The sequence below is a fragment of the Bombyx mandarina genome, chromosome 03 (assembly GCF_030267445.1).
Source record: "Bombyx mandarina strain Sakado chromosome 03, ASM3026744v2".
NCBI classification, from domain to species: Eukaryota; Metazoa; Arthropoda; class Insecta; order Lepidoptera; family Bombycidae; genus Bombyx; species Bombyx mandarina.
Window position 1 is genome coordinate 8,312,331 of NC_143210.1, and position 11,820 is coordinate 8,324,150.

Below are 11,820 nucleotides of genomic sequence, written 5' to 3' on the forward strand. Positions count from 1 at the left end.
TTCAGAGTAGTGTTATTCACCCATGGGGGCTCACGATCAATTACGTAAATTATAATTTTTGCGCATTAGATTTTTATTACACGATTAAAAATCGATCTTATTTGGCCAAAAATCAATGTCGGATCGGCCTCTGTAATTCTCGAAAATTTTCGGTACAAGCAAAGCGCAAGTCTACATAATATGTCATTGTCAATGTCAATTGTGGTACACCTATGTATTAGACGTGCGCTAATCATGTTCGGAAAAGGATTGAACATGACATCGTTCTTTAGAGTGTCGGAACTAGTTCCAGTAAACATGTCCGCGGAACTGTTTAGTTCCGCGGACATGTTAAGTCTAGTAGCTGTTTGTAGCTGCTCAGTTCCGCGGACATATTAAGTCTGGTAACTGTTTGTAGCCGTTTAGTTCCGCGGACATGTTAAGTCTAGTAGCTGTTTGTAGTGTAGCGAATCACGTATTAAATTATCATTAATTACACAATATTTTTCAAAAAAGATATTATAATACAATTTTTTTAAAACACTATAAAAATAAATTGCCGCTGATGGCAATTATTACTATAATTATTATTTTGTAAGGTTTTTAATTTTAGGTTCATTGTTAGTTTGTTTCATAATTTATTAATGTACTATTCCACTTTGTCATAATTTCAATTAGTCTACTACTTTCATTATTTTTCAATGTATTGTACGATGCACCGGAAACTATAACCTATCAATTGTCAATTAAAATACCACGTTATTCTGATATACAACATATTGAGCTCGTTTTAGCTTTACAACCTTTTTCCCATAACCGAGATAACAATATATTTTATTTTCATTACGTAATGTAGCTAACAAAACTAGCGAAAGTGGTGAATGTTTTAAAATTCTCTAATTTTTTATTATGATTTTCTAAGAAATGGTCTACAAACACTTAAGGTTAAGTGCTCGTAAGAATGATGCATGGTCAAGGTCAAAATCCTAAGCAAAACATTTTAATTCATTCAACTATTGACTGTAACACGTAGGTCGTAGAACATAACTTCAATATTCATAAAAATGTAATGTGAAAGAACTCCACACGCAGTTGCATGCACTCGCTCCATCTCACTCCCTCGTATTAGCGCTATATTTCGCCTTATCTCTTTACGTGGACTCGTGTCGCTTCGGGACTCATTCGGGTGGACTCGCCGCGCCACGCCTCCGCGCCGCGCGATACCTATGCTCTAATCATGTCTCAAATATATTAAGTGTATAATCTATGATCATGTCCGCATGTCCGTCATGTTCAACGCGTTCGTATAACAGTACACTTGGAATGGAAATGGAACTGTCTGAACATGTTAATTTTGACAACTCGGATTGAATGATATAGTTCCATATGAGGACATAGTTCCAGGAACTATTTCGGTCCGGAACTACGCATGTCTACTATGTATGTCTCAAGTATCTTTATGTAGGCTGTGACTAGAATAGAATTAAATAATAAACTTAGTTAAAGCACTGGAAGATATTTTTCTAGAATACGAAAGAAAATGTTTTTACGTTTTAGAAATTTACACCAGTTAAAAAAGTTTGTTAATGTAAACACATTAAACAAAAGATTCTCCCAAGAACCAGCAACTTCTGTTTCAAGTACAGATATCAGTATTAGTGACAATTGTGTACAAAAATTAAAAGAATTATGTAAAGAAAACGATACCTTTCTGAGGCTTTGTGTAGAAAGTGGTGGATGCTCTGGATTCCAGTATAAATTCAACTTAGACAATGTTGTTGATAGTGATGACAGGTATGTATTAGAGCAAAATATCGAAGTACTCTGCTATACAACTCACTTTTGATTGCATAAGATAATGGCAGAATAAAAAGAATAAGAAAAGAGCTGTAACAAAACTCGTGGAAAGAATATTCAGTGCTATTATTTTAGTAATTAAGAAGCATTCTTCTCAAATATATAATATCATAACTCATTTTTCATTCTATATAATAATAATAATAATAATAATAAATATTATATTGTAATATTATTCTTCATTTCTTTTTGGCTTCTACATTGAGTTTTCTTAATGGTCTAAATGAGAGACTTCAATCAGTCTGGACTAAATTCCTATATCCCCAAAAATATATACAAGTACAACAAAAGTTACTAATATTATGATAACTTAATTAGGAAAATCAGGACCTTTTATTAGTAACAAATTTTTATCAAAGTAATTGCTTAGTCTTGATTGGTTAAATTCTCCTGCATTGGAGTTAAAATAATAGCAACTAATCAAACACTATGAAAACAAATAAATAACCTTTAAGAATAAAACTACACATTTTAAAAGAGAAAATTTCTATGAAAATAGTGCTGGACTTGTGGTATACTAGCTGTTACTTGCAATGCTTTGCTGTTTTTTTGTGTAATATGAAATGTATACTTTTAATAACCAATTATTTATTACAATCTTTTATATAATAATAATAATAATAATTTATTTATTAACCTTGAAAACATTTACACATAACAGTTTGCTAAAAACTCTCCACACTAGGCACTGCCTGTCTCGTGGAGAGTTTTTAGATGAAAGGCCCAGGATTGAGTCGTGTGTAGTGCCATGGGAGATGCCTAAGTCCAACAGTGGAGTAAATAGGCTGCAAATGAAGTACTTATACAATCCAACTTCTTCTTTGTCTCTCTCTCTCTCTCTCTCTCTTTAATATATATATAATAATTATATAAATAAGTATATAATTATATGAAGCATACAATCCATACTTGTAATATATTATAAATAGAATTTGCTTCTTAACCTTGCACATCTATACCAAATAATTTGATCTTTGATGAGACTGATCATAAAATTTTGAATGTAGATTATCAATGATACAGAAAAGCACAGAGAATACTGTCCGTTCAGAACAAGAAGCTGTTCTAGGGATATGTGATTTCTATTTATAGATTATAAATTCTTTTATTGCCCTTGTAGGTATACAAGCATACAGCCCACTTGATAGTGAATGGTTACCGTCACTCATGATCATCACTAATGCCAGGGGCAGAGCCAAGCCGCCGCCTATAATGCATGAAGCAGAGTGTAAAAGTTAGTAAAGAATAAATTGTTCATTATGTATCCATTCATTTATATTATAAATAAAATTAGTGTTAAAATATTTTTTTTCAATAATTGCCAATTTAATTTTTTTTGGTTTCTGAGCAAACATTTAGAGTATATTTTATGCTTGATTTGGTAAGCCAAGACAGCATAATTATTTTTTATGATCATCTTAATATTTTTATATGAATTTTTATGAAAGGAAAAAGAGTATAAAAAACCGATACATCTTTTAGTATACTTTATTATAACATTCTCATTTTGTTGCTACTCTAATACAAAACCCTATTACCCTATTTACATACCACACCCTTGCTTGCCCCTTTGCTTTAATATTCGTTTTTTTTTGTCAATATTTTCTCTTGTTGAAAAATTATTTTAACCATGGAAACCGATGCATTAGCAATAGCTACTTTTAAATAATGAGGACATCAAAATAGCTAGACGTAAAATGATTGGCTTCATTGGACATGACAGCCTAAAAAAAATTGCATTAATTTTTAGGGGCATTATGAAATGATGAATTTTTAATCTTCAAATTTACTTGAACTTTATTTTGTTATGTTTTTTTTTTTAAGTTGCATGATATTCCAGTTGACGTTGTTTAAATATCAATCTCGTAATTTCTGAACTGAAAAAAAATACTACTATTCATTACTACATTTGCCAAAGTTAACATTTTTGCCAAAGGGTCTAAGGAATTTAAGGTTATGCTATTTAGTAATTCAATGTTTTTGTAATTGCATTGAATATGTACGGAAGCTCGCATTATTGTTTTAAGGAAATAGATGAAACAAAACTTCATTGTCTAATCAAGTTTTTTTTTCAGGATATTTGAAAAAAATGGTGTCAAAGTGGTGGTTGATGAGACGTCACTTGAGTATATTAAAGGTTCAACAATAGATTATCACACTGAACTTATTAGGTCTGCTTTCCGAGTGCAACAGAACCCAAATGCAGATATAGGTTGCTCTTGCGGTGCTAGTTTTTCTATAAAAATTGATTGAAATGGCCATATTAAACCACTGTAAATTTTTTATGCAATTATGGAAAATAATTTAGTTAAGAAATGAATGATTAGATAGAATATAATATGTGTTTTAATAATACTTAGTAATTAAACTGTAAAAACAATCTACTTAAAGAGTTTAATGATGTGAAAATACCTAAATCTCTTTTAGTTAAAGACTAATCTCTCAATTACCAGTCATTTTCATGTGATAACAAACAAGAGCTGACAGATTGTGAACAATTATTAAATAATGAATAGTTCAGAATCTTAGTGATAAAGCTCTCTGAAATTTGTTCCATAGAGAGAGGTTCGAGAAACTCTTCCAGATGATCTCGTAAATTTTTACAATCCGCCGTCGGAGTAGAATTTGTTGTTACCGTGAAAAACACTGTTTGGTTTGTACTGAGAATGAAATCCCTTCGTTATTTCTAAAGTCTCTAGTGGTAGATAGCGGCTGACATGTGTTTCTTATATTGCTAATATCCACAGAGGATGGTGGGCGCTCACCATTAGGTGGGCACCTTGGAAATAAAAAAACCGTGTATTTAAATTTTATATACAATAAAATCCTCCAAAATCGCATGGCGCTATAGTGGACCTTTTGACAAATCCAAATATCCAGAGGAGGAAGCGCTTTGGATTTATCGAGGGTGGACACGTAAACGATCTTTTTACAACGACCATATATTCTAACATAAAAAAAATTAATTAAAAATGTTATTTTATTTCATATTAAGAAAGAAAAAACAAAATTGTCAATGAGACTGAGATACATTGATTGCGGCCCAAACGTTGTCTAGTTTCGGCGACGGCAGAGTTATCATGGGTTCGTTCTTAGAGGAATTCACAGGCAATCTGAAATTATTCAAATAAAATTATATTTATAGTATTGAAGAGTATTATAATTTACCCATTAAACGTACGTATTTGTAATATGCGTACTATATACACAGTTACATCTGGATGCACATAAACAAAAAACGGATGTGAATTGGTCACGGCGGAACCCACGCTCGGGGCTTGCTCCACATGGGAGCACCGTTCTTTTTCCGTACCAAGCCATCGTCAAGCCGGGATAGAATCTCGCCTGAAATCTGGTTCTGCCCGTATACCGGTTTGAGGACCAGCGAAGCAGACCCAAGAAGACGACGGTTAAGGGCCTTATCATACTAGCGGTTTGCGAGCGCATGCAGGGCGGAGCATATCCGCCGTGAATACACCGTGAAGACTCGGCGGCTGCTCAGTGAGGACATCGCGGCGTCGCCGACCCGTGGTAGATACGCAACGTTTTCGTCGCGTATTTGTAGCGAGTTAACGTCGTACAATACACTCAGTAACAAAACTTGTTACTTCGAAGATGCCGAAGACGAAAACGAAAGCATAGACGAATTTGGGAGGATCCATTATCAATTAAATCGAATGGAAGAGAGCGACTACTTTGTTATGAGTTATTGCACCTGATACTGACTGAAGTGAGGCGGGTGGACGGGCTGGCGTTTGTACGAGACGATAAAAAATGGCGTCTACGCTGCTATTCGCGACGATCTCCTTGCGCGTCCGTAACGAATTCGCTGCGCATACGCGGCGTGTTCGTTGCGCGCCCGTTGCTTTGAGAACGCTCGCAATCCGTTATATAGTATGATAACGCCCTAAGCGTGACGGATGACCGCACTCTCCGATGCATGTTGGTTCTGACCCAGTGGAGTATCCAGGAGTTGTGTTCGCGGCGATGTCTAAGCGGGCTTCGGATTGCCTGCCGACCGAGAGGCTCATTGGTCATGCGGCCTGTGGGAGTAGAATTTGCGCGATCGTTACTCCCTCCCAGTCTCGGTTGAGTTTTATCTCATCTGAGGCTTGGATGCAGATTGTTGAGCGACAAGAGGTTTTATTCTTGTTCAATTTAACGTATATCGCTCAGCGCCTGCTATCTATAAGCGAAGGGCCGGCGATTTCTTCCGGACCAAAAAAATTAAGAAGTGTATGTATCTAGCAATAAATCTAAATAAATGTAGTTTCAAAAAAAAACGTGCTAGGACTCACTGCTGAAAATCCCCAGAAGAAACGAAGGCGTCATTGACTTTTTTCACATTGTGCGGCGAGTAACGGTTGTACTTTCCCCAGATACTATTCATGAATTTGCTGTTATACTTTACAGGTAATTCAACATCTGAAATTATTTTAACGATTATTACTTACATTAAATAACTAACTACCAGTAATACGCCTATCTATATATATAAAAATGAAACCCGTTTTCCGTTGTCACGACATAACATGAAAACGGCTTGACCGATTTGCCTATTTTGGTCTTGAATTATTTGTGGAAGTCCAGAGAAGGTTTAAAAGGTAGATAAATATGAAAATGCTCGGAATTAAATAAAAATAACAATTTTGTTTTTCCTTTGATGTGTCCCCCGTCGGACGGATTCCTTTTGTTTGTTTTAAGTTTATTTTATACATAAGTCTTTTATTTATCGATTGAGGCACTACGAAGTCTGCCGGGTCAGCTAGTTATCTTAATATAAATTAATGTTTTTGATTATTCAATACAGAAGTCGTTGTGGCCTAAAGGATAATCTCGAATCCCACAAGCAGTGAGCTTAGTGCCAGTTTCTTAACGTTCTCGATAGCGTAAAAGTTAACTCAAATCTGTAGGTACCTATGCAGTTGGAGCAGCGCCCTTAGTGGCAATTGTAGGCAAACGTATATTTCTGCCGTGAAAGAGTAATAAGTTTCGGTAGTACCTTAAAAACTGAGACTGGCTCTGAATTCGTGTAACAAGGCGGATGGTGGCGTGTGAGTTTTTGATGTCTATGGATTCCGGTAATGGGTTGGGTAATTCCAGTGGGTTGTAAGCTCGTCTACCCATCTAAGCAATAAAAAAACACGTGGAGCTCTCAACAATATCGGACAGTGTTCAAACTGAAAGTCTCATTTGGTACTTAAATCTAATATGAGCTACACTTTTTTAGAGCCTGCCATGAGCACACGAGCTTACCTGTTAAGTGGTTACCGGATCCACTGTTTTGTAGCGGTTATCAGATCCAAATATATCTTAAAGCTAATACTGCCACCCTTGTAGAGAAATAGGGTGAAAGTCGCAACATTAACCTGCCCTTCGAACCGAAATAACCATCAGAAAAGGCATAAGTATTATAAGAGAATTTGAATAAATAGAAAGCTGGGTAGATGATTTTTTCTTCAAGTATTGCCACCTCATTCTTGTTTATAATAAATCTGTTGACGACTGTTCACTCCTAGGCTTGAATCACAAACGGGATGTAAAAACATAAGAAAAGTAAATTTTTGGCCTTAGCCTAAAAAAATCGAATAATTTGCTAAAAACAATTTTATTTTATTTATGATATCTGTGAACCTGTAATATGCTTTCATATCTATTTACCATTTCTATAAACTGTCTCATTAAATTTATGTAACTTATTTATTCAACAACAACTCACTTGTGAAACTGAAATATTTGTCAGGTTTCTTGCCCATATTAACATTGGGCATCTTCAAGTCACGATTTTCACGTTGAGTTTCACGGATACGCCCAGCCGTAAAAGCGGATGGCGGAATGCAAGACATTTTCTTCAGTTCACAGGCTGGAAAGGAAATTAGGATATTTCTCAGAACAGGATCTTATATTTAGAGAACGGTGTTAGGGCGTATCTTGGAAAGATACCTAATGTAGAAGCCGGGGATTCTAATTTCCATTTGCGGGAACTATTTTGCTTAAAACTTAGTTACTATTAAAGTACTTACTTTATAATTAATGATTAATGCATGAGTGTTGTGTACTGATGGTATTTACATTTTAACTGATACATTGATCTTAACATACACACTCAGCAGAAAAGAAACGGCAACAGCGTATTATCCCAACGGGCTGAAACTACATACCGAGTACATTGATATTTTTTTTAGATTCTGCTGAAATTCATTCGAAAACGTGCTTGAAGAGTTTCAGCAAGCTAACTTGACCATCTACGAGAAGTAAATTCATAGCAATATGGTAAAGTGGGAGGGGAGTAATGTTGCGAGATCTTTTCTATACTAATATTATAAAGAGGAAAGATTTGTTTGTTTGTTTGTTTGTTTCGAATAGGCTCCGAAACTACTGGACCGATTTGAAAAATTCTTTTTCCATTAGAAGCCGACATTGTCCCTGATGAACATAGGCTACTTTTTTTAATTATTTTTTTTGTTTTTTTTGTTTTCATGTGTGTTTTAATGTTTCCGAAGCGAAGCGAGGGCGGGTCGCTAGTACCGAATAAAAGAAACCCGGCATAAATATGAATCGCGATAATACCAAGAATTGACACTCGCTCGGTACACTTTATATTATAAGGCATTAGGTTAAAAATACATTTTAAATGGTCTAAGTAGGTATATTATGTTGTTTGCCAAATAATGCATTGCAAAATAACTCTGTACGAAAATTGGCAATATAAATAATTCTTAGTATTTAAAAAAACAAAAAGTAATAGCTATGGGGTTATTCTTTTGTGTGTAGTAAGCTAGGCTTTACCGGACACGACATTAAACAATATTTTTACTACCGAATTACTTCGAATTTGGACTATATTTTGACAAAGAACTGAAAATGTTGCGTCAATATTAATTAATACGCTGGCTGGTTAACATGTTTTAATCATTGGCAATAGTAAAAGCCTCAGTGTTTTTCTAAAGTATTTTTTAAAATAATTTAGGAACAATATGAACTTTAGATTAATATATAGATTGTTCGCCATATTTAGAATGTGTTATCGTGTTTATAATATACCTTTACACAGTTCGAAGATTAACTTGCTCAGTGTCACAGTTTTCTTTTGTGCAATGATGAGCTCAAAACTATTGGAGTCTTCGCAAACGCTGCGGTACGTGCAACGAAATTTTCTTGGATTCAGCAGCACCATGAATTACACGGACCAAAGAGAACGACTATTACAGTAGGCAATAGAGTAACTACTGACAAGATGGCTGCTCAGTATGAGTTCACGACCCCAATGTCCAGTTATCAGTTTCCAGCGACGAGAAGGCGACGTAATGTATCAAATACACAAATATGATAAGTTGTTGGTCCTAAAGTTCGAACATACGCACAGGTGGCTGTGATTAAATATTGTTTTTAAGCTTTGATCATACCACATAGCAACAAACATAGCTCTAAAAATATTAAAAATCCTATTTAAACGAGCATTTACGACTAATGCTAAGAAAAAAACCCGATGTCGTAACGTCATGTTAAAAGTAGCAAAAAATTATATTCACACAATATGTCGTCACTGTCAGCCAAATCATTCATTTTTTTTTGTTTGTTTGTTTGTTTTATATAAGTGGACGAGCTCCCGGCCCGCCTAGTGTTAAGTGGTTACCTGAGCCCATAATCACCAACAACGTAAAAGCCGCCAGTCACCGTGAGACCTGAGTTTTAAGTCACCGTTTTTACAGTACAAAGGCTGCTCAGCCCTCCAAACCGAAACGCATTACTGCTTCATATTAGAAATAGGCACGATAGTGCTACCTACCCGTGCAGGCTCACAAGATACCCTACCACCAGTAAAAAACTGTGTAGGCCTTTTGTCAGAATAATGCTCTTTATTCTGAGCGACATATTATTATGTTGTACATTCTCGTATAATTATAACGTAATATATAGGTAGTTATTTTATCATAACCTGTCCCTGCCTACTACACTACACTACGTATACACACACACTACACTTGCCTACACTACCTATACACTGTCCGTAGCGCGCTTTGGGATTGTTTTCTTTCCGTCCATGTTAGTCCACTAGTTCTGTTGTTTTTTATGATTGAGAGCTTACTGGTGGCCTCGAGGCCTTTCCAGTTTCACAAGGACAGGTTGACGAACAAGGGCTCAGCCAGAAAGGGCGGGATTTGCTAACAGCTACCCGAGCGCCTCCAAGGGAGACCTAACAACTCAAGAGTAGCTGCTTCGCGAATGAATCTACTACCGGATCGGAATCGCGACTCGCTGAGAAGATCCGGCGAGAAACTCAACGGGCTGATGTTAAGGTTAGGTTGCACGTCGAACTCTTTGCCGAGTTCGACGAATACGGTTACCGGGGTCTCTCCTAGTGTTAGAGCGGAAGGCGTCTAATGCAAGGGTTATTGCATCTGATGGTACCGTAAGGACGTGGAGTTTCGTTGTTACAATAGCTGTTGCCGTAAGCAAAAATGCTATTGCTTTAGACTGCGAACGATTTATAGGGTTCTATATATATTTATAAGGAGATGCCATCCATAAGACTTGGTAGACTTGGTTGGAGATAGAAATACTATTTACTTTCCATAAAACATGCCGTTGTCGCTTGTCCAAATTTATTTTCTCCATGCAGGTTCATTTGAATGGTTTAGATGATATGACCGTTCTATGCAAAATACACGTTTTACGTTATGTATCTTATTTCATTTGCAAATATCTGTCTATGTATATTATATAAGGCTGCTTACAAGAATAAAGACAAGAATACTTTACATAATAGCTTTCATAATCATGGTAATTAGGCGTCACCTGTGCTGGGTTATTTGTATTTTTAATTCAAAACCAACGAAACAGGTTGTATTGTAGGTACAGGTATAACTTGGTCCACTTTATGTAAATCATATTATATTGATATATTAGTCCGTTGCTGTATGAAAAACGACACAAGCAATCGCACATCACTTAAATATATAATAATATGTATTAGGATTTTTTTTTTTCTACCTATGCTGATAGCCTACAGCGGCGATTTCAGCTTCCCCTTGACTTGACGTGTAGGTGAGCTCATAGGGCTCAAACCGGAAGTGTTGCTAACACTGGCCCTAGCAAGAGCAGTGCTTCGCAGAGTCTACCACCGGATCGGAAAAGCGACTCACTGAGAAGATCCGACGAGAAACTCAATGGGCTGTGTGTATGGGGAGATATTACGATACGGCATCCTTAATATAGTAGCAAGCAGCGACCCATCTTTCTATATGGTACAATATACTTACAAATCCAACTAAGCCTTCAAATTACGAAAGACAAATCTTAAAGTTTGTTTATAAAATGATATAAGGAAAAAAACATTCGAGTGCACGTAATGTTTCCAATATATTTCGAAACTTAATTAGAATTACAAAAACGTCATAAGTATTTTTATTTAATAAGAAAAACAACATTTCATATTGCTAGCTGTGAGTTATTGAAGTAACTTAATTTTTATTTAAACTTATCATAATATGGACAAGCATTGACCTTTGTAACCCCTTATCTATTTGGGTTCCACGAATATGTGAATAAGTACAAGTTTGACAGTAAATTCAATAAATACTTACCTGTTATTTTGTAATCACACTGTTATTAAATTTTATTTTCCTTAGAGTGAATTTATGATAAGCACTATGTTTCTAAGTTGAGTTTCATCATGTTTTGGGTGGACAGTCGTTTAATACTGTGCCTAATGTGCGTTCTTAAATTTTTTAATGACACAATCATTATGTTTTTTAATCTTAAACTAATAAGGAAACAATGTACTACATGATCAGATTATTTTTCAAAATAAAAATAACCGCAAATATTCGTATCTACGTACGTAGATACTTGGGATGAAAATGCAACCAGGCGCAATTGTATATAAGTAATAAAAAATGAATATAATTAATAATAAATTCTAAAAGTAGCCATGACTTTTTTATTACTATTACACAGGGTCCCCTATTATATTTTCAGCTG

At 35.3% G+C, this 11,820-nt stretch overlaps 2 protein-coding genes across 2 annotated transcripts; one reads left to right on the forward strand and one right to left on the reverse strand.

The window, feature by feature from the left end:
• The first annotated feature begins 1,400 nt into the window (after nucleotides 1-1,400).
• Nucleotides 1,401-4,220, forward strand: LOC114243894 (uncharacterized). Its single transcript, XM_028175542.2, has 2 exons — nucleotides 1,401-1,773; nucleotides 3,912-4,220. Exons 1-2 carry the CDS (start codon nucleotides 1,520-1,522, stop codon nucleotides 4,087-4,089), a joined length of 432 nt encoding a protein of 143 aa, XP_028031343.1. The 5' UTR covers nucleotides 1,401-1,519; the 3' UTR covers nucleotides 4,090-4,220.
• A 582-nt stretch (nucleotides 4,221-4,802) lies between these two features.
• Nucleotides 4,803-9,078, reverse strand: LOC114243893 (uncharacterized). Its single transcript, XM_028175540.2, has 4 exons — nucleotides 8,881-9,078; nucleotides 7,556-7,699; nucleotides 6,135-6,261; nucleotides 4,803-4,949 (listed from the first exon to the last, which is right to left on the reverse strand). Exons 1-4 carry the CDS (start codon nucleotides 9,011-9,013, stop codon nucleotides 4,850-4,852), a joined length of 504 nt encoding a protein of 167 aa, XP_028031341.2. The 5' UTR covers nucleotides 9,014-9,078; the 3' UTR covers nucleotides 4,803-4,849.
• Between the last annotated feature and the right edge of the window lie 2,742 nt (nucleotides 9,079-11,820).